This window comes from Ambystoma mexicanum, chromosome 13 (assembly GCF_040938575.1).
Source record: "Ambystoma mexicanum isolate Mex_15411 chromosome 13, UKY_AmexF1_1, whole genome shotgun sequence".
NCBI classification, from domain to species: Eukaryota; Metazoa; Chordata; class Amphibia; order Caudata; family Ambystomatidae; genus Ambystoma; species Ambystoma mexicanum.
In genome coordinates, this window is record NC_090938.1 from 510,200,699 (window position 1) to 510,224,458 (window position 23,760).

The 23,760-nt window shown below is 45.7% G+C and overlaps 1 protein-coding gene across 2 annotated transcripts in view; it reads left to right on the plus strand.

Annotated features, from left to right (window-relative positions):
- The first annotated feature begins 294 nt into the window (after nucleotides 1-294).
- Nucleotides 295-23,760, plus strand: part of RPL27 (ribosomal protein L27) — a 35,436-nt gene continuing 11,970 nt past the window's right edge. Inside the window, exons 1-4 of one of the 2 annotated variants that reach the window (XM_069634188.1) lie at nucleotides 295-376; nucleotides 2,807-2,889; nucleotides 3,910-4,079; nucleotides 19,008-19,118. In XM_069634188.1, the coding sequence (XP_069490289.1) occupies nucleotides 2,809-2,889; nucleotides 3,910-4,079; nucleotides 19,008-19,118 (362 nt within the window). In that variant the 5' untranslated portion in view covers nucleotides 295-376; nucleotides 2,807-2,808. Of the gene's footprint in view, nucleotides 548-2,806; nucleotides 2,890-3,909; nucleotides 4,080-19,007; nucleotides 19,119-23,760 lie in introns of both variants that reach the window. The other variant, XM_069634189.1, reaches the window with a different exon arrangement.

Consider the following 23,760-nt stretch of genomic DNA (forward strand, 5'->3'; position numbering starts at 1 on the left):
CAAAAGTATTATCTTAAATGTAGAAATAAACTTCGCCTTTTCGAAACAGTTTTAAAAAAAAGGCATTCACATTGTAACTCTCAAAGTGATAACTCACAACACCAGGAATATTTTTGGGAAGCAATTAACTTGTTTCATTTACATTTTCGCCGAACAAATGTTACATTTAAAATCGTGCACTGCGTCAAACTGGTATCATTTTCCATTCCAATATGGCCACGAAGTTTACGTGCGTGAAAGCTCTGCCGACCTTACTCTTTTTATGTCGAGCCTTCTTACCGGAAGAAGCAGTGACGTTGCAAAAACGATGGTGTCAAAGGTGAACCCTCCTGCTTCTACTTCCTTTCTTTTCAGGGCGGCCATCGACTTAGACCGAGTGAGTTTAATGTCATCCTTTGGAATCCACTGTCATCCTGCTACGTGTTGTTCAGGCGTGTCTGGAAGAGAGCTCGTTTGGCGCGTTGTAATACGCGCTTTGTTACGTGCTCTTTATTTCGGTGCGCCAGATGTTGGTGGGCACAGTCACCGAGACGCGGTTCTTAGTGCTGTAAGACACAGGGACACCTTCCGTGCTCTGCAGCGTTGTTCGTATAACCAACCGCAGGAAGCAGACCAGTGCGAGTTTAGGCTGGTGGCAAATGCTTGCTTTGTAACAGCTCCCTGTTGAGACGGTGTCTGCGTTTTATTTTATAGTCCTTTCAGAATCCTATCTAAATTGTGTGGAAATCATTTTCCAGTGTTATCAATGTATGTTATATAGTCGGTGTTTACATGCTAAATGCGTGGCTTTGTGAATCATAATGTATCTGGCTTTTAATTACCTAATGTTTTCACCACTGCTAAATGTGTGCCAATACATTTATTTCTCGTTATGACGCTGGGAAAAGACGTTGCTGTCATTTTCTAGGGCAAACATGAAGCAGTGTTTGTTACTTTGCAGCGTGACATTAAAATGCTGATTTTGCAAGTACTGCCACCTCATTGGCAGTGGGGCATTTTTCTTTGTATTTTTATCGACAAAGTGACAGATCTCCATTATTTTAAATTTGTTATATCCCATGTCACGCTTGCAGAGAAGATGGACAGATTAGTTTTGCTCAATTGCAAAAGTTGAGGCAATACCATTGTGCTTCTATAACCAGCAGCAAACTAGCGCTAAATGCTTTGGCTCAATTCTTAGGAGCAGTTTAAATAAATGGTAATTAATTGGCAATTGATGAGATGGCCCCGTTTGGGAAGCTGGATTTCGTGCAAGGTTATCTTAAAAATAACCCATTAACTTTCAAGTGATTGCTTTGGGTGTCATTCTGAAAGTGGTAAGACATTTCCTGGATCGTTTTTACTAGTACAGTCTTGCGTTTTGATGTACTTGGTAGGACAAAACTGGGGGCAGAGCACATAGACCACGACATTGCCTCCACAGCCTATGTTCAGAAAACGCCTATGCATCGAATTTTCATGCAGGTGGCACCTGACTGTTTTTGGGGTTGAAGAAGCATCTAAATCGGAGACAACTCGAGCTGGGTCCAAAATACTTTCAGCTAGCCCTCCACAAATACCTCCCCTCTCGAGCTCTTCGCTCCCCTACCTTCAACTGCCTCAGGGTTAGTCGTTTTTCAAAGAAACAAGCTGGGGGTAGATCAGTCTTCAGCTGGGGCCTCCCTGCCACTCTAAATCTTGAGGAGAACAATCTCTGGTTCTGGAAGCACCTCAAGACCTTCCTCTTTGCTTCTGCCTTCGCTCCCCTTTCCCCTGTGTATCTGTTCTCTTGGCACCGTGCACCTGGCCACCCTCTGTCCTCCGGGCCCAGGTTCCTGCTCACCCTGCCACCCTCCTGCACTGCCTCCGGGCCACCCCTTCCACTGGGGTCTGTATCTGTACTCGTACAGTTCCCCCCCCCCCACCTTTTTTTCTTCCTACACTTATCGGACCTACCCTGTCTGCTGCCTTCAATTCAATACCCGTTTCTTGGTCACACCCATGACCAAATAACAATACAAATGGCATTGTGATGCCCATAGATATCTGTGTTGATGGTCCCGAATCAATCCTGGCAACTATCGCCACATTTTGAAGGCCCTCCTTTTATCAGTGCTAATTGGAGGGTGTGCAAATTGTTTTTATTTTGTGGCTTTCATTGCAGTCTTGCATATGTCGCACCTAAATAAATTTAGCTATGGTACGTTCTGTTTTGAAAGGGTTGCTAAGAATACTGAAGAGCCTAGTCTGAGCAGTTTGACATATTTCTTACTAACCTCAATAGTAATAAATGCTGTTCAGCTTCGTACCATATGCCAATTGAAGACTGATTTTCCATACAAACGTTATAGAAAGTTAAGATTCTATTAAAGACAGAGGCAAAGGATTATGCTTTACTCTTCCTTCTCGTTCCACCTTCATAGTGTCCATGTTCTTATTCTGTTAAGCACTGTTTTATCAGTGTTTACCACCACATATTACTTTTGTGGTTAATATGACGCTGTGGTTGAATTGTGGCCGGTTTATCAAAGCAAATGATAATCCATGAAGGTTGGGTCCATCCTTGTGCTGAATAAGGTCACGTAATTGATTGCAACGGGAGAGCCATCAGGCCTTTCTTTGATATGTTTGCTGCAGATGGTAGTTGGTTTAGCCCTAATGGTCTCTTATGGAACTTTTTTTTGGTTAAAGACAAACTATCATTGCTTGATGACTACCTTCACTATACATAAACTGGCATAGGCAACACTCGACTGATATGTTTATAATTTTAATCTCAGTATTGTTGATGATAGGAACTAACTCTTTACTCTTATTTTGTCCCCAGAAATGGGTAAGTTTATGAAACCCGGAAAGGTCGTCCTGGTCTTGGCTGGTCGGTACTCTGGACGTAAAGCTGTCATAGTGAAGGTAATGATCTAGATCTGCACTTTAATTCCTTCTACGAAGACACTTGCACATTTTATTCCCTCTAATCAATAGCACGATTTCCTATTTTCCTTTTACTGGACGTTTGCACCCTTGAAGGGCTTGTAATCTTGAAACAGCCTGAGAGCTTGGTGCCCCTCTCAGCCCATGCCTCCCTCCCACCAGCGCTCATGATCCTAAGATGCAGGTGCAAAAGGCTTCTTTCAAATAAAGTGACCTTGGGTGTTGCATCACAGCCTCACTCAGCTGAAGCCTGTTCAGTGCAGATTACATCACTGCAATCGACATTGGATATTATTTAAGTCTGCTGCACCACTGTTTAAGGATTACTCGGGTTAATGGGTCAGGACAGGCGAACAGTTGTAGTGGTGCCATGTGGCTGTATTAACGGGCCCTCCTTGCGCTCTGGCACTTATGCCCTGGTTGGCTTGCCATAGCAGATATTGGTCTTATGGACTGAAGATAGTGTCAGAACACACTCCCACACCGGGGAGCAAATAGATTCAATTCTCATGCTACATGAAGCATTTGTTTTTTTTGCAGCGACGCCCCCCCCCCCCCCAACCCTCAACTGCTTTTTTCTAATACACATGCAACAATGCCAGCATTGGCAGATGGGTGCTATAGAAGGTCACTTAACCTTTTTGGATGGCTGGTAGGCTTTTTGTAATTAAGTCTTACCCGTGTGCATCCCTCCCAACTATTTAGCTCATTTGTGTTTACATCTGCATTGTTTGCACTCTTGCATTGTGATCAGGTTTATCTGAATTGTGTATTAGCAGTGGAAAGAGTGGTGAATCTGAAATCGTATTATAGCAGCCTTGCAGACATTTTTTCTAGCGCATGCGTAATCGGCTCCTTAATCGGTGAATAAAAGGCAGTTTAAATTTCTCTTGATAGATAAATTTTCCTCCAGAAAGGTACTAGATGACACATTAATGTATGCCTTGTTGGACCCAGGGAATTCTGTTAATGTTTGATAGTCAATCTTTCTGTTTGCAGAACATTGATGATGGCACATCAGACAGAGCTTACAGTCATGCCCTTGTGGCTGGCATTGACCGTTACCCACGTAAGGTAACCGCTACAATGGGTAAGAAAAAGATTGCAAAGCGATCGAAGATTAAGGCTTTTGTGAAGGTTTGCAACTACAACCACCTGATGCCAACCAGGTAAGGCCACTGATATCTTACTATTATACCCTCTCTTCCCCCCCCCCCCCCCCCCCCCCTTGAAGTGGCTTGCTGTTACCATGTTGACCGATTGGCAGTGTTTGCTTTATATAAACTGCTGTTTAACACCCCTGACATCTGTCAACGCCTTTAACACTTTGACCTTGATGTCCTCACCTTCACTGAGACGTGGTTCAAAGCAAGGGCTACAATATCCTCTCCATGCTGAGGCCGAACAAGTCTGGTGGGGGACTGTCCCTCATCTTTACACAATGGGTCCCTGCTTCCATCATACCCCCTCAATCCTACTCGTCGGTTGAACACCTTGTCTGCAAGCTTTGCGTCTCTAACTTCTTGCTCACTCTCGCCACTATCTACAGGCCCCCTGGGCTGGTCTCCCTTGTCCTCTTGAGTGGACCGATCTTGCGTCCTCTCTCCTGACTTGCACCTCTAAGATTCTCCTTGGAGACTTGAATATTCATCGTGACTCTCCTGATGCTGCCACCTTACTCTACTGCAACCTCTGGGACTCTTTCCCTCATCATTCTTCCCTCTGGTTGACCGACTCAGCCGGGCACACCCCGGATGCGCTCATCTCAGCAGACATCCCTTTTTCTAACCCTCTCGCTACCTCTCTCCTAGTCTTACAATACTCTCCTCTCATCTGGAGCTCTTGGTCTCTCTGGCTAAGCCTCTTACTGCAGTGAGTCTCCTTCTGTCATTTCGACCAATGAAGCAAGTGTCAGTAGCTGCTTTTGCTGCCTCTTTCGTTACCCCTCCACCTGCTATGGATTCTACCACCAGTCCTTACTATCCTTCTCCATCTCCAACACCTTTGACACCCTTGCCCCTGCCATGAGGATCCACATGAAGCCTCCTTCCAAGTACAATAGTTGGTATGATTCTGACCTTTCCTCGCTGAAAAGCAAGTGCAAATTTATGGATCGGAAGTGGTTAGCTTCTAGCATTTTCGGACAAACTGGCCTGTCGCCTGCTCCAAAGACAATAGATTCTCCATCCGCTCCAAGAAGTGTGCCCACATCTCTTGGGCCACCCGCAACACGGCTGGACTTTTCAAAATCTGTGAAGCATTTGCCAATCCTGCTGCAGAAAATCTCCTCCAGTGCTTCCCTTCTCCAGAACTATCAAGGGCAGCATTTCCTCCCTCAGCTCCTTCCCACTACCCCTCAAGCACTTTCTTGTGAACCCCCTTCTAAAAAAGCAGTCTGTGGACCTTTCCTGCCCGGCTAATTATCACCCTCTCTCTACTAGCCCTTTCTTGGGCAAACTCTTGGAGAAGTTGGTCATCTTCCAACTAATCCATCATACTGAGTCAGTTGGCTGTCTCCACGACAACCAGTCTGGCTTTAGAGCATCCAGAGGCAGACACTGCTCTCCTTAACACCTGTGAAGAATTGCTCTCTAACCTTGACTCAAACTCTTCCATTCTCCTCCTCTATCTTTGCTCTGCCTTTGACACTGTTAATCATGCCATCATAAATCGGCTGTGCGATTCCCTTCACGGACCGGGCACTGGACTGGTTGACCTCTTCTGATCAACCCTCCCTGGTTCAACTGGGCCCCTTTCTCTCTTCCTCCTCATTCTCTACCTGTGGCGTCCCTCAAGGCTCTATCTTCTCCCCCTGGCTCTTCAACATCTACATTGCCCCTTTTGGCCATTTGATCTCCACCTTCTCTCCTTTCCAGTATTATGCTGAAGACTTGCAGCTCTCCTTTAAGCTCTCCTCCTCTTCTCCCCTTTTCTCGTTTCTGAGTGTCTGACTGCTATCCTATTCAGGCATGGTGTGCTGCTAATCTCTGCCTTAATGCCAGTAAGACAAAGTCTCCTCATTGGGACTCGAGCCCCCTCCTTGCCTCCTACTCTATGGCTGCCCTCCCTGGGCCCCCTCGCCCCACTCTGAGGCAAAAAACCTGGTAGTCATCTTCGACTTCTCTTACCTTATATCGCTGACTTTGCCAAGAAGGCCCACTATCTGCTCCACTTCCTCGGGCATTTTCCCTTTCCTCACCTTAGCCCAGAAGCTCAATGTCTCCAGAGCTAGGTTCTCTCCAGGCTGGACTATTGTAACAGCCTCTTATCGATCTGCCTCTCCCTCCCTCCACCCTCTTCAACTTATCCAGAATAGGACTGCGAGACTTATCCTTTCCTTCAAGCCCAGGGACTGCATCTCTCCGGCCCTAAAATCTCCCCACTCGCACCCGGTGGCTGCAAGGGTCAAATTCAAGACACTCTACACCCACAAAGCTTTCTGTGGCATGGGCCCTTGCTGCATCCAACCTTCTCCCCCTAAATACCTCTTCTAGAGTCTTTTGGTCCTCTAACTCCAACTCTCTGTATATCAGACGTTTCTCCAAGCAGAGAGGTGCCTCCCTCTAGAATGGCCTCCCAGTCCCTCTCAAACTTGAGCCGGATCTTGTTCCAGGATCTCCTCAACCTTTTTCTCCTTCCTTTCCCCCTCCCTTGCTAATGCCCCCTGCCCTTGCGACTTGTTCCCTGGTCCCATATGAGACTCACTGGGGCCAGGCCCTCCTCCGACCAGTATTGCCCAAAAGCCCTTAGCCAGTATTGCCCATGGGCACCCTTCCATGACCAGCCTTCTTAGTCTTTCGCACCAGTTGACCCCACCCACTTTTCCCCTGGCACTTCTCCTCTTGGCTCCCTACAGCACCTGTCCAGCCCCTGGGGCCCCCTGCACTTGCCCCTCCCCCCTCATGCATCCTTCCTCCCTGACCTGCCCCCTCCCCCTGCACTTCCACGATCCTGAATGTCACATGGCCTAGTCACTGCCCCCCCCCCCACCACAAAAATCTTGTGTGCATGTTGTCAATTTAGTTTATATACGCTTTATATTGGTAAACCAGGGCAGACTCTTCTTGTTGACCTGGCCTTTAATTACCTTTTTGTTAATGTTGCTTGTTTTATTAAGTTGTTACCAGGCTAGTTTAGATTATGGTTGCTAGTAAAACCACTATAATAATGCATCTGTGGACACTTGGATTTGTGTGCATGGATAAATCTGAGCCAAAGTGAAACTGCATTAACTTTAAATTTCCATCTCCCAATTAAAACAAGCCTTGGCAATGCCAGCATTTGTGGCTTTTTTGCAGGTGTGGGAAAGGCACTGCCTTTGATGGTAGGGGCTCAAATAGTGCGACCACCTAGACATGTGATAGCCGTGCCTGGCAAATGTTTAAAACTTGTACACAAGCCATAACTGTTGGCTTTGCCAATGCTTGTTTTTAACAGCACTTAATTGAAGGACACGTATACTGCATTGAGTGGCTGAAGGCAGACCTGGCTTAGACCTTATTACACACTGGTTATATTGACTGCTTTGAAGAAACACTGGTAGGCACTTGAGCAGGTGCTGGCTAAGGCTTAATGTTTGCCTCTTGGCGAGAAATGGTGTGCTGTGTGCATCGCATTGAACTGGCGAGTGACTGGCTAGTATCTTGTAACTTGAATTTTGCCCTGATGCTACATATTCATGTTGGCTTGTATTTGCATCATCTTGCCACTTTGTACAAGGGCTCATTAGCAGCTGGAAGGCACTCCACGTCCAAATTATTAGGTAATAAACTTTATTGACACTCTGCCACAACAGCAATGTAGACCTGCACATAAGGTGCACCCTATTAACGGGACACAAACTGCTGGCTGCACAGTTTGAGAAGGATACCAGGCTGGATAATGCATAATAATTTTAAAGAGCCCATCCTCAGCCCAAGAGCACCATTACCATCCCCATAATGCCTCTAGCTGGCCTCAAGCTTTTCCTAGCAGCCCAGTCCAGAGCCTTTTATGCTCTGAATTTCAACCTCCCAGCTTTGAACACCAAGATCGCCCAGTTATCATTCCATTCCACCAGTTTGTCTTGGGCACCAGGTCGTTCTAGCACCCTTTTGGAGTTGCTCCAGGGTCCGAGACCAGTCCTCATAGCCCTTGCAACTACCAGCCCTACAAAGTTTCAGACTTTACCCACCAATTCATGTTCTGAGGGAGGATCTTTTGATTTCCATTTTTGCGCCGCAATCAAGAGAAGTTTACTTTTCGCATTGAAGGGGAGCCCCTCTAGTTGTCCTCTATTACCTCTATTGAGGTAATTATTTATATCTGAGGCCTCTATTACTGCTTTCCTTCAGACTTAAAGCCTCTCCCAGGGCTTCCCATATTAAATCTTGAATTAAGGCACACTCTCACCATGTGATTCCAGGTCCCTACCATACCACATTGTCTCCAGCACAAGTTGGAGGTTGAGGGGTAGAATGTATGCAATTTATCTGGGGTCAGTTGCCATTGAAGCATGAATTTAATCCATAGTTCCTGGATCTGAAAGGATCTCAGGATTTTAGGGAATTCTGACCCCCAGTTGCTTCCGTTCTGGCTCCTCAATCTCTTGACCCGTACCAACTTGCCAATGTGTCCTATATCTCTGTTCCACCGGTGCCTCCCCGTTTGATAAACTTGTATAATGCCGCCACCAGTTGTTTGTCCATTTGAAAACCTCTACCTCTTTTCTTCACTCCAAAATCTGCCTGGCATTGGGTGAATTATTTAATGTCCAGGCCATCAAACATATCTCTGATCTTTTGGCAACCTGCTTCCCACCATACCCTGAAGCCCCAATCACCACAGCCATGGGTAAAACTTGGATTATCAAAGATTGGCGTCAATGGGGACAGGAATGTAGCGAGCTGAGCCCGCCCTTGTGCCTCGTCCCCCACCGTCGGTATCATGCAAAGGTACATTCTTTGGTTCCCCCCTCGGTTTCCAGAGTAACTCCTCCAGGTTAATCCCGTTACAGCCTCGTTCATAGTCCTCCATTGTTGACCCCGGTCATCTCTCCAATCCCTCACTATTCTAATGTGTTGTCATAAAGTATGCTTTAAGATCAGGTTCCCCCAGTCCGCCCCTGTTTCTAGGCATCACAACCCTCCTAGCTATCCTTGGCTATTTGTTGTTCCATGTAAACCTCCACGTATATTTTAGTCCGACCTAAAGAAAGAATTTGGGATTTTGACAAAGGGTCAAGAAATAATGCAAACCTCTTTACGACGTTCATCCATCCTACCCAGCCAAGTTATCGTTAGTGGGCCCCAATCAACCAATTTGTTCTAGAGTATTTCAAGCCAGGGTAGATGGCTTGCTCCATAGAGCTCCTTCAAAGTTCTGGTTAATTTTATACCCAAGTAAGATATGGATTTCTGCACCCATTTGTATTGGAATGTAGCCTTGAGCCGCTCCTCCTATTCCTCTTGGGATTCTGGGATCGGATTTGTCTTTTGGGGGTTTATTTTCTGACTGGCCACTACCCGAACTGTGAGATCTCTCTCCCTTGCCCTAAGTGAGCCCCCCCTCGGTTTGTTAGTCAAAAGTATATCGTCTGCAAAAGCCGTTAACTTGTAGATCCTCCCTCCAAATGGTATCCCTGCTCCAAGTACATAGCGTAGAGGAGCAGGGAGAGGGGGCAGCCCTGCTTGGTACCCCGCAGAACCCCCAATGGGGTTGGATAGTTAGCTGTTGATGCTAATCGCAGCGAGGGGTTTTGATAGTTGGCTTTGACCCTTTTTATAAATGTATCACCAAAATCCCATGTACTTCAGTGTTGTAAAAAGGAAACCCCACTCCACCCTTTTCTGCATCTAAGGCTACTAGGACCGCTGCCATTTTTTATTGGCCTTCTCTAGAAGATGAGCTATGTCACTCATCTGCCGAGTCCTTATGAACCCTGGCAATTATGTTTGGTAGGATGTGGTCTAGCCGATTCGCTAGAACCCTTCGTGTCTATCTTTGTGTCCACATTGATGACGGATATCGGCCTATAGGAACCACAAGGGTTGGATCTTTACGTACATTTTGGATTAGAACCACTTTAGCCTCTTGTGGTTAGTCCCCCCCTCCATGTCATTAAGGAGAGCACACACATGGAATCAGAATTTCCCTAAAGCACCTATACATTTCTGAGCTGACCCGTCTCGGCTGGGGAATTTATTAGTGGGGGGGTGTCATAATTGCCCTTCCGACGACTTCTAATGTTTCTTCTTGTGCCTCTTTCTCTTGAACAGGAATTTGGGGCAGACCCTGTGCTGCTGTGTAGGCTTGTTGAGTTTGTTCATTGGGGTGGTTCCGTATAGAATTTAGAAAATTCCCGGATGAGCCTTTGTTTCCAAACTTGCCCTCCGCCCCCAACCTTTTTATGTTTTTAATTGTTTTAGCCTTCTCATCCTTTCTCAGCATCCTGGCCAGGAGCCTTATCGGACTTGTTGGCTTTGAAATATTTCTATTTTAGGAACATCAATGATTTCTCTGCTGCCTTCGGTTGTATATGTTCCAGTTGACCTCTTATGGCCCTTCTCTTTTAGAGAGTTTCCCCACTAGCTCCCGTACCCATCTTGGACATTACCCCTTTAGTTTTTTCCTCTAGGTCTTCTTCCACCAGTCTTATTTCCGTCTCTGCTAGCTTTTATTGCTATGCCCCCCCCTAATTGTGGCCTTAAAAGCATCCCATCTTGTTTGTTCTGTTGTGTCCACTATACTACTATACTATTGTCCTCAAAGGCTTTGATCCCGTCCCCAGCTCATTCCTCAGAACCTCATCCCTAAACAGGAATCCTGGGTACCTCCATTTCCACAGCCCTGGGTGACCTGGCTTCCTCATTAATTTCAGTGACAATGGTGCATGATCGGAGAGGGTTATAGCCACCACCTCTATTGCCCTCACCCTTCTCAGAAGCTTCAGGGATGCCCAAACAGAATTTATACGCAATGAGGATCTGTGGGCAGGGCTAGTTCCACCTTCTCTATTAATTATTTCAGTGGTTTGCCTTCACCTGGTTTTCGTGGCTCTATCCTCTTCTGGATCCCAGGCCAAATTGAAGTCTCACGTTGGACTTATAAGACCCATGACGAATTTTTCTAGTGTGGTTAGGGTTCGTTGAATTGAAGGGATTCTGTCCTGTGTTGGGAGCATACCAAGTCGCTATCCTATATCCCTACTCCCCACCCTTTTAAGCTTAATGCGAAGTATCTCCCCTGGGCTTCTGTCTACCCCGGTCACCGGAGTCTAGGTTAGACCGTATTAATATCAGCCCTCCTGCTCTTATTTCCTGTGGACGGATATATTTGGGGGGGGGGAGCCTTGTAGCCTCATTCGGTCCCTGTTCGGAGTGTATAGTATGTCGGGCACCTCCCTCCTTAAGAACCTTTGCAATTTGTTCCCTTCAATGGGGAGTTTAGCCCCATGATGACCCGGTTTTTGAGGCTGTCCGTTTCCCAGAAAGTTTTAAGCTTTCATGTGCCCTGGTACCCTGTTATAGGTCCCGCTCCCCTCCTTATCTGCCTCTAGCCCCCCCACCCCCAAATCTCATCTTTGTCAATTGAGCCCCTTACAACCCTCGGCCTGAGCAACTGTGGGTTCTCCCCAACCTATTCTAGATTCCAGCATCTTGTCTTCATCGTGATGTTCGCCCTCCCCAGGGTTATTTCTTGCTTTGCCTTTTCTAACTCGCTGATCATGTCACCATGTTCTGTCCCCTTCTGGAGCTGGTCAGCTCGCTCTCCCATTCCAGATGGAGGGTCTTCAATTGGGGTGAATACCCCCTTCCTGTTTTGCTTCGGCTTTCCCACTGTTGACCATTCCCAGCTCTTGAGCTCTGCCCCTTTGTTTGAGAGGGCCTTGTTTCTTGGTGGGTCTTCTCGATCCTTGGGCCTTCCTTATAGGAAGTCATCCGGAAAGACATCTCTGGGGCAAGCCCCTGGTTCCGCTCTGAGTGCCAACTCAATGAATCCTGTCAATTTTCACTTGTAACTTTTCCTCGGACTGTGTCTTCAAAGATACCTCTCACCACCCCTTTGAGATCTTTGTCTGAAACAGTCTCGGGCTTGTTTTTGATCGTATATTAGATCTTGATCTATTCTCCAAGTCTTCGTCTTGAGCTCTAGATTGTAGGTTGCATTAGCCAGTTGTTCCACCCCAGGTCTGTTTTTCATGCATCCTTCATCACCTGTATTGCCTTCTCATTTGTATTCGACCTTTGTGATTTTTGGACCCATGGAGTGGAAGACCTGGCATGTGGCACACAGGGTTATGATTTTGATTGCTCATTTTTACAAATGAGCTGGTTGTGGGGCTGTCAGTCTTGGGCTTCTTAGCTGATTCCTTTTTTTTTTTTCTTCTCTTAGTAGACTCTTAGTAGACAGTTTAGCAGGTCTTCTGGCAGGCCTAAGAAAATGCCTTGGTTATAAAACAGGTCAGAAATTGTTTCAATATGGGAATGTAAAGTGTGGGTGACTGGATGGATTGATCAATCGTATTTGGGGGAAAAAGGATGCAAAATGTGCACTAGCAACGCCGATGACACACAACTAATCCTAAAACTCATGATTTAAAAAACCAACTGCCAACCCGACCTCGCTTCCTGCCTCCTCGACATAGATCACTGGATGACCACAAACCACCTCTTGCTAAACCCCTCCAAAACTGAAATTGTGGTATGTGGCAACACCGAACTTCTTCCCGCTACCCTGGCCATCTGCCATGGGCAATTCCCCGACACCCTCAAATTCAGTAAAAAAACCTTGGATGCACCCTAGATTCAGACCTAACCCTCTCGCTCCAAGTCCTGCCACTACCACCATAAAACCCTTAGACACATTTTTCCATACCTCTCCTTTCCCAACAGACTCTCCACGGTTCAATTATGTCAAGACTGGACTATGCTAACCCCCCCCCCCCCCTACCTCGGAGTCCACGCGTACCAACTGACTAAACTACAAAGAGCACAAAACGCTCCAGCCAAACTGCTACTAGCACTTGGTCAGAGAGATCACATCTCCCCTGCCCTTAAAACTGGCTTCCGGTTGCCTGAAGGATGACCTTCAAAGCCCTATGCATCTCTCACTCAGCAATCCATAAAACCGCACCAAATATCTTCACGACAAACTAAAACCCTAACTAAAACCCTACCATCCCCCATGCACTCTGATCCAGCTCTGCCGGCCTCCTAGTCATACCAAAAACCAACTCAGTCAGGTTAGGTGAATCATCATTCTTAGCCCTGGCTCCCACTCTGTGGAAAACACTTCCACCCCACATCCAACTCACCGAGGACCTTATGTCTTTCTGCAAATTACTGAAAACATGTCTCTACCCCTAAAATCGATCAATTCTAACAGCAATCAATGTCCTTAGCCCAAAGCTACTTTATCATAAACAATCCAGCAGCATGATCCAAGCGAGAAATCAAACTAATAATCGCTTTTGTAAATTAAAATGGATAAACTAACTAGAACTAGTGAAGTAGATGAAAGTAGTGAAGTGGATGAAATTAAGGAAATGGATGACATAATGAAATGGACATGAGGAACGAAGTGGACGAGAGGATGGAAAGGAGGAATACATGATACAGATGGGAGTGCACCAAATGGAGTGCATGGAACGGATAGATGGCATGAAATGACAGTGCATGGAATGAAAAGAACAAATGGAATAGATGGATAGTGCGTGCGACGGATGGGGTGCGTGGGAGCGAATGGAATGAATCGAACGAACTGAACAGATGGAGTGCATGAAAATGAGGGAGTACATGCGATGGATGGAATGGTTGGAGTGCATGGAATGCATGGAGCATGAAGGCTCTTGATCTCAAGCACCTACTGAAAACAACCTTATCACATCACCACGCTTACTCTTCTATTCACCACCACTCAACTAGAACACAGCAATACTATGACACATTCGGTATAGCTGTTCTCATACCAACACCTGCCACTTACTCACCATCATCCTAACTAAACACAGGTGGTTGCACACCTGCCAGCCTAGGCGTTCTCCTCAGTCTCAAGCAGCCAGAATCAGTGTGCTATCACCCTGCCAGAACAAACACGTACTCCTGATCTCCCAGCCACCACACCTACCGCTAAGAAGCAGCTATCGTACGAGTGCCACCCATGCTGCACACATCCGGTGTACACACGCACCTTGACTCTCTCTGACTTGAAATACGGTTCCAAAGGGCGTTCAACCTACCAGCGCCTTGAGATCACACCAATGGTACATAAGACTCTATATAAATGCAAAGTAACAGAACATGGCTGGTGATGATTCCTGGCGTGTCAGAAATGGAGTACTGCGTATGTGTGGTGTTGAGGTGGCATGTGACTGGCTATTAGCTTGCAACTTGAAATGTGTCCCATGGTTGAAAGAAGCTGTTTCACACAAGTGAGATGCCTGAGTTTTCCGATTCTGCTTTTAGTTTTGTTTCAGAGCCGCAGATAACCATATAAGTTGGGTTGTGTTTAGTAAACGTAGCTATTCCTGTGTCAACTGCAGTGGTTTGGTTATTTGAGAGCAACACATTTGTAGATCGAGGGTGGGGGGCTTGTACAGTACCCTGAGGTTGTGCCACAGGTTAGATTTATTAGATTTTTTACAAGTTCATTTTGGGGTTGGTTTGTAGGTACCTTGATCTTCAGCATAACACATTCCGCCCCCATCCCATGTCCAAATTCCTTTCAGGGGAGAATGGTGTTTTTTCCCCTTTTCTTTCTCTAGTAGACTGTTGTATGCCTCACCAGTCAAGGTGGATACGTTTAACAAGTGTGAGAGTATACGTTTCTTTTTTCTCATATGAATGGTTTCATGGGATCGTGTTGGTACAGTAAATGCTTTGTATGTACTTTCTACGTTCTATTGATACGTTTTGAGTAACTCTTGTTTCTCTGAGCAGCTACAATCTTCTGGTGATACTGCTGGATTGCTTGCTAGTATGGACTCTCTCAGTACTACATTTTGTGTAGAATGGTGTAATTCTCAGTCTGTTATTGTGTTCCTAATCATGATTAAATGGAAGTCTCTCCCCACCCCCTTTTTGCTGGCACGTTGTATGGAATTTATGCTGTGCGTAGTAGGCTTTTTGGGGGGTTGGGGAGGGGGGTTATTCAGTGCTCCTGTTAAGATTTTGACGTGTCCCTATTTTTGGTTTTGACACGTTTTGGTGGTGGAAGCCACTAAATAGCGCCAAAACAATTCCTACAAAAGGAGTGCCAAGAAGCAGTCTTTGTGGTTGGCATGACAACTGGAAATGCTGTGCCATACGATCACCAGCGCAGTGTTTGTTCCTGTTGTAATGCGCGTATGTAATCTAATAGTGGCTTCTTTAAAGTTGAGTAAAGGGATTTTCAGTGGGTAAAATGTAAGTCCAATTCGAGTATTTTAGAAGTGAGAAAACTGTTTTTGCAGTAGTATTTCTTTGCACCTAGTTATTCAAGCACATTAAAAGAAACATGTTAACTTCTTCCGATAAGGCAGTATTAATATTAGTGTCTTCCTGCAGTACTACATGCACTACTGGTCCAAACTTATCCATTGAGCTGTGTGGGTACAAGCAGGGGGGGCTCCTGGTCCTCCTACATGTCGGTTTCAAATTCTTGGGAGTATTTTTTACTCCCTATTTATAGTTTTGCCTACTTTTGGGGAGTAAAAGGTGGCCAATGCACCCCTTATCTGCAGGGCTGGGGTTATTGTTTGTCGAGTATATCCAACTGGTGGGTATATGCACCTTTCTGTTCCCACGTAATTTTTGCTATAGTCTTTTGTTTTCTTTAGTTAACTGAAGTTGGCAGCATGACTTTTTTGAGGAAAGCATGGCGCAATGGAAAGCTTCTTTGGGTCAGATCTTTTCATGTGAATGATTTCACGGTGATCTGTAGGTTCAGCCAAGTGTCGATTTTAGCATGCAGTACAGTGTTATGAGACCCCTTCAGTTGTGGGTGGTATAATTGTAATTCTTTATGGAGCGCTTATACACAGGTGAAGTGCTTCAAGGTGAGAAGGGAACGGGCAATACATAGACATTCTTGGGCCTTGACATTTCCGAATGATCTTGTAAAAATTGCTAGAAAACTTGGTGCGATGGAGATCCCTACATGCTGATGGGCAGTATGTATGAAAGTATGATTTCAACCCAGTTCATCCACATGGCATTGCTATCCAAACTTTTGTTACAAGAAGGAAACATTGAAGCAGAAAATGGTCAATTTCGTGGCATGTATAATTGATTTACATCCTGAAAAGAGTAGTTCTTTATAATGTTTTATGGTGGATTTAGATTGCAAAAACGACTTTATACATGTTGCTTTTCTCCACTGGTGCTGTCGGCTGTTTGTAATGGTAGTCGTCATTTAGTTTTGTCAGAAATTGGCATTGATTTGTTCCGACTAATCGCCAGATGGGTCTATTTTTCAACTTTTGAGCAGCATTTAAGAAGATGGGGAATCTTTTTTTAAAATTGCACATTTCGAGCAGACAAACATGCAAAAGATCTGCCTTAGTTGACCAATCCGTTCTGAGACTAAATGCACTTGTGCAGTACTGCGGTTTTAGCAAGGGTTTTGAGTATATCCACGTTCTTGATCGTGGTTCTCGGCGCTGTTTAGTGCATTGAGGTGTCAGGTAGGGGGGTGTGTGGGCGTGCGCTATCCTTTGGTTTGGTTGCGGCCAAGTCCTTAGGGGAGTGGAGATAGTTGGTAGCTAGGATGTTGCCGACTGGTTTCTCACATGCGCTGGATTAGTCTTGGAGGTTTAGAAGAATCCTTTTAGGATTGAGATTACCATCTTGGTATATAATCATCCCTGCATAGCATCTGTTGTGTCCAGTTGTGTTCCACATTGGGTGTTCCAGGGATGTTTCATGACTTGGTCTATTTTATTTGGCTCGTATCTGTGCATCTCTGGGATGGCATATTTCGTTTTTTACACTTGTATGCCTTTTTGTTCCATATCTAGGTGTCCCAGTGAACGGGCATTGCACTGTACTCCCCAGGTATTCCCTAAAATTAAGCGCAATGCTTACTTCCATACAAAATGCTCTTAAATAGGAGCCACAGGGAAAGGGCATTGCCTTGTTCTAGGTATTACTAAGACCACACATTTAATTGAAGGTTGTTTACACTACAGCTTCATATTTGGGTATTTCTTTGAAAGTGAATTGCATTGTACTTACCTAGTCATCCCTAAAATGACTTATTTCATATACTTGGTGCTTTATATCTGGATGCCCCGGTGAAGGTTCATCACCACATTTCTATGCTCATGTAAGCTCCCCTTGGTATACCCAACTAAAGCTTTAGAAACTTTAAATACTTAATCCCCAAAGAGCATACCACATTGTAAAGTTGCACTTAACTAATCTACTTCATTACAAAGCACATTGCAATGTGTTTATTTTGCCCTGCTACATATCCGGGTGGGCTGTGGGGTTTCATGTCTGGGTGACTCATTACACTGTACTAGATGGCACATTGCGTTGCTACAATTAGTTTTAACTGTGTGGCCCTTTCAGAGCACATTACCACATTCCCAGTCTTGTCCACACCTATTTGTCTTGCATTGACACTGTGTGGGAATGCAGATTTTTTTCTAGGTTCTACTGTGTTCACATAGGCAGTGCTAAAAAGCACATTACATTTCTGTATATAGTGTCCTCTTGTGTTTCACCTGAAGTATCCTTAAATGCCCAGATTTAAACTACCCTACCATTTCACATTCCACACTTAGACTTCCTTATAGTAAAAGCACACTGTGGTGTATTGTAGTTCGATGCACCCGGTCATCATCGGGTAAGATACTCCATGATATTAAAATATTACCTGCATCCATTTCCCAGACCTCTGCATGTAACCAACCACACAATTGTCTGAAGGAGGGGTAGCCAACTGGCGCAATACAGTGCTAAAACAGCCCAACCGTCCACCTACTGGCTTGCATATACAACGCTGGTCAACTATGATCCACATGCCCCTGAGGCGAAAAGTTCAACCAGGTCCGAAACCAGCTTTGTTTCACAATACTCTTGTCTACAGATAACACCATGTGCCCTTCACAGAGCGCAACCTGAGACTCCTCAGGAAAACTATCCTGGTGTGGAGGCGACCAACTTAGGATACCAAATTCTGCATGCTTTGGCAGGTACAATAATTCTAGAGGCGTAGCAGTCCATTAATGTATCGATCAAACCATTTAAGTGCAGCAATACTCTTGTTGGAAGGGGCTCAGTGGAAGGTTGTGGTAGTATGATTGGAAGACTGGGTAAAGGGAATTACCATGGACGCAAGTACGCTGGTTGTGGAGGGTGGTCAATTGGGAGTACAGATCAAGTTGATGGAGATGGTCTAGGGTATCAAAGGGGGACTCTGTGAATGGCCTTGCATGCCACAAACCGTTAAAAGGTTGTTTGTTATAAATAAGGGGCATCAAGTGCGGCTTCTTCTGAGGGGTGATAATTGGTTTTGGTTGTGACGTGGTGGTGGTGGTTGTTAAAGTGGTTGTCAGTAAGGAAGTCTATTTGACGACATGGGAATTCTACAGCTCAAGATACTGTTTCGCTAGAGGTTCTGATGTAGCAGGGAATACGTTTTGGTGAGATGACCAGAGTGCCTTTTGTGATTGTGTAGTCTGGGGAAGGAACCGCATGGGGATAAAGATAAGTGGGGCCTCATTGAACAAGGTGAGGGAGGATGTGTGAGGTTGCAAGGATGAGGTGAAGCCTGGTGCACAACTGCCGTAGTGCCATTGGTGTTGCTAAGTGGCAACTGTCTAGAAAACGTGAGGTTGTGCAGGGTATGAACTAACCAGTGCCTGTAGGGCAGGCTTGATAAGTGGGGGGTCAAGAATAACTTCCTTTGAGTGACATGAATATTGGAGATGGTAGGTGATCAAAATATTCAGGTCTGCAGATTTACATGAATCTTAAAAACCAGAAAGGGGTGGGCAAATTATGATTTGGAATGGGAGTTTTAAATTGGTCCCTTGTTGGCATGGAACAGTTTAAAATACTGTGACGATTGAATTCCTCCAATTTGTTATTTTGCTTTGTGTGATTTTGATTGTTTCTAATTAATATTTTCAGGTACTCTGTCGATATTCCCCTTGACAAAACTGTAGTCAACAAGGATGTTTTCAGGGACCCAGCTCTAAAACGCAAAGCCAGACGTGAAGCCAAAGTGAAATTTGAGGAACGGTAAGTGTTTGCTGCTATTTTCATTACAACTTTTTTTTAATGTATCTAAGATATTCAGAAGATCCACGAGTGACCTTGTTTACATAGGGCATTTGTGTTCTCCAACATGGGGTCTGGCATGGATTCACATGCATGAATTCCATTGTCAAGCTGGGAATCCTCGGTAAAAAAGTTTCACTTTCACTAAAAAACGGTCTTTCTCCTATATCACTGAGCTCTGGGTGAATCTGCCCTGTCCCTAAGCTTCTCCTCTGGCAGCCATCTTCAGACTTTCGCTGCATGTTCAAGTGTTGGGAGTCCTCGTGTTTTGCTCTGAGCTTTTCTACGTTTTTCGTGCTTTTTCGTAAGTGCCTATTTTTGTCAAATGGAGCCTGTGTGGTCTTAGAGCTGGGGCTCTCGCAGTACCCCTGGGGTAACCTGTAATGTTTGTATCTCTTTCCTCCCAGTGTAAACGCTGTTAGATACCTGCACTCCTTTGCCAATGGGATGGAGAAGAAGGCATTCTTCAAATCCACTACATTCTTGGGGATGCTGCACAGTATAGATGCTGGATTAGGGACCAAAGGGAACTCTTTTTGGATAAGTGGGCCCCACCTTTTGCCTTTTTGATTGGGTAAATGCAAGTGTTACATGGCGAATTTGAAGGTACTATTATTCCTTGGGCCAGTAATGCACTTGTTGTCTTTTATACCTTCTTCTGCTTCTCGGGACAGGGGGTACTGTTTTACCCTTGGCAAAATAGCTCCAGGTTTGAGTTTGTTCTGACTGGTGTCACACCATGCAATAATCCCACGTCATAGGGGGCCTGTGGTCCACAAATTACTAAGCACTAATTTCATATCATAATCAAAGAAGGGAGGCGGTGCCCCCACCGCTACCATCAGCTGTACTGGCACCTGCTTCTCTTGTATCATGTCACAGGGTATTGCTATCTCCATTATCTCACCGTCACTTTCTGAATCTGACAAGATCTTCATCTGACGGGTCTCGCAATGCAATGTCGGCATTGATGCACAACAATGCGCCACTCACAGCCGTGTATATCCATTGCAATTACGGGTATTCTTTTAGCTGAGATTTGAACTGCATGCAAATCTAATGCCAACACTGTCCCTGGCACAATCTCTGGACGTGCTATTGGTCGGAAGATGAACTGTGCCGGTACCCGGCATTCTAGCTTTTTCAGCTCGGGGGACTACCTGTGCCAATGTTTTCAGTCCTTGAATAAACACATCGGGATCTACCGGTATGCTGCGCACTTCTGGTGCTGTTGCTCGCGCATGAACCGCCAGCATTACGTGCATGGGACAGATCCCTGGGGTTGTACAAACTATCCCTCTCTGTGAAGGAGATAGTAATATTAAGCTGACTGAGAAGGTCCCTTCCAAGCACGTTAATTGGGGACTGTTTGTAATACAGTAGGGGTGCCCTCACTGTTTTACCCCCCACGGTGACATCCAAATCTTCTGTGTAGGGAACTTCGACAACCGCCCCAGAGAACCCCTGCGTCTCCAATTTACGATTAGATAGCGGAAACCGGCCTTAACGTAAACATGATTTTTCAGCTCCCGAGTCCACCATAAATATGAACTGTTTATTCCCTATCTGCCCCCCCAATCATTGGTTCCTCTGCTGCATTGTAGGTCGTAGATAGAACAGGACACGCAAGTGTTCACTGTGGGCTGTCCTATGCTGGATGTCTCATGTTCTCCCCCCCCCCCCCCCCCCCCCCCCGCATACCTTGTGTGTATTGCATATGATCGCGGCTTTGTGGATGCTGTTGTACATTGTGAGGAGGTTCTCTTCCTGCTCTACATACCCCTGCTCTGGCTGCCCTTGTGCCCCTCCCATGGGTAATCCATAGGGGCTCCCCGGGTGAGGATGACCACATGGTTGATCGTCTTGATACACATTATTTGGTCTGCTTCTGCATTCTTGTGAGATGTCCCCACCTCCCACAATCCAACAGTTCCCTTGTGTCCCGTTCTCCCCCCCCCCCCCAGGACCTTGTCCTCCATACCCACAATTTCCCCCCTGTATCCTTGACTACCCCCCCCTGCGGCCCCTGTACCCACCTCGTCCTCCGCGGGGGACGAGGTGCCACTTGCCACTGCGGACCTCGGTATTGCATCTGTCCATTCCACTGTTGCTGCACGTTGCCTGCCCAATTTGCTGCCATCCTCCCTTGTATCGCTACCGGCCCCTCCTCCTCTTCCCCCTCCCTCTCTTGGGAGAGTGCTGCTACAGCTGCAGCGACCTTCACCAGCTTCGTTTGTACTAACTTGGCCTCATCAGCCAACCTTTTTTGGGCAATTTCCTTTTCTTTTATTCTTTTGCAGTGGTGCACTATTATGCTTTGTATTTCTGGCCACCCTTTTGCTTTGATCCCTGCAATTTTGTCGAGTGCTTTCTGTACCTCTTTTGGGAGCCCTCTCTTTTATAAAGTAAAATGGGTATGTTGACTGATACCAGGGCGTGCCTGTTTTGGCTCTCCACATCTCCTGCACTCGAAAAATGAAATCCATAGCATCCTCCCCATCATTCATTGTGCACTGCATTATTTACTGTAAATCTGGCGTGTCTGGAAAGGTTTCCCTTAGTGCCTCCCTTGCGCGCACTGTGTTAAAGGATGCTCCATCATGGCGATCACAATCCAACATTGCTCCCGGGAAGCCAGCTTTTGCCCACACTATCTGCCTGATCCCCCTACTACCGATACTAGCAGACTTTTGACAGCTCCTACGGCCAATGGCACTCCTGCAGTATGATTTTAAAATGCATATATCCACTTTCTTGCCCCTCCCCCCGATAGCGGGGGCAATGATATTAACAAATTGGCTTTATCCATCTGGGCCCAGGGTATCAATGGGAGTTGTAATCTGCTCTGTCGTTCTGCCAGTACTCCCCTTCAACTCTTTCCTAACGTTGCCATTCTTCCCATTCTATTCCTTAGCCTTCCTGTCCATTCCTCTTCCATTGTCTGTCCCAGAGGTGTTTCCTCTACCTGATCTTCCTCCCTTTGCCACACCCAACCTCCCATTTTACTTTTCTTCATCCTCAATATCGCACCACAGTTCTTCCATTCCCCCGGTAGCCATTCCCTCTTGTTAACCTGTATGTTCAATCTCCTGTGGCCCCAGTTCTATTATTCGAGTTGGCTCGTCCTGAATCCGGAACAGTATTTCCCCTTTCTTCCATCCTTATTCAGATTACCTGTCAAGTGCCTGTGCTCTAGGTGTGTTCAGTTGTAGCAACACTTGTTCTGCTCTGCTCACATATATTTCTTATTCTAGATAACCCCCTCCTGCCATAGAGAGCCTAGAATCTAGGTCCTCTGTTAACTTCTCTATCTATTGCGGGGGTGCTTACCTGCCCACGCTGTCTGGGACACTCAAATGGTGACGGTGCAGTTGGTCGTGGGGTGGCTGCGGGGGCTGCAGTGGGCACATATGTGGGGTCACTATAACCTTCTGCCAGCACTGGTTTGTTTAGGAGGGGGTACAATCGTGTTGCCTCTATTGATCCTTCTTTCCCTGTGTCGTCCTTTCCAATTTCATGCGCGATTTAGGGGAGTGTCAACGGTGGAGGGCAGGTTAGGTACTGACTTTCCTTTTGAGTGGGGGCACTTCCTCGAATAAGCTCCATAAGTCTTAATATTTCTCTTCCATTATGAAACTGTTTTCCTTTATTTCATGAATATACATGTGGCTACCATATCTAGGACACTTATCAAACGAGCCCCCTTCTGGCCATACTTGGGGTAGTCCTTCTCACTTACCCACTGATCGTGATATTTCTTTATGCGTTCTGCATAACCAGGTAGATTTTTACAAATGTGGGCCAGGGGGGTCTCCGCCCCCATATTATACTGTTTACTTTTCTGTACTATTTTGTGTCTAACACTGTGGCTTATAGGTGTGTGTGTGTGTGTGTGTGTGTGTGTGTGTGACTCTTATCTTAAACAATTCTTGGACATATACAAATAGTACTTGCTCACAATATTAATACCTTCAAATTTTACCGGGTTGCACTTACAATGACCATACCACACAGTTACGCAATTTCATCAATTCAACATCTTTTTATAACTAACTGAAACATTGTTCACTTAGCATATGCAGCATGGGACAGACGTTTAACATACAACACAACATTTACCCCTCCCATTTTTCTTTACCCTGTACTTCTCTCCCTGATAAGGTCCCCTTACCCTAGATCACTTGCCCCAAATCTTAAAAAAATTATCGTTTGTTCACCACCAAGGTACCCCTACTGAAGTAGAAAAAAGAAAATGGCAGTTTCTAACGTATACACCGTGTCTCCCAATTCTCAGACACCTTTATTTTATTCTCCACTGTTCACTTATTCCCAGTACTAGTTGAGATAGCACTATGCGGCACCGCCTTCTACCCCCTTGCAGAGCTAGGTTCCCGTCTTTATCTTATTTCACCTTTTTTTGTCTAATGGCCATATGCAGAGAAAGTATTGTAAATACAAGTAGCATTAATAGTTGAAAGTACCCCTTAAATGACCTTGTGCAATCTGGCTCCCTTCTCCGTTTATAATCACTCACAATTAATACTCGCGTGCCCGTCTTGATTTGAGATTCCCCGGACTTGGTCCGTCCAAGCGGCGCTGCCTC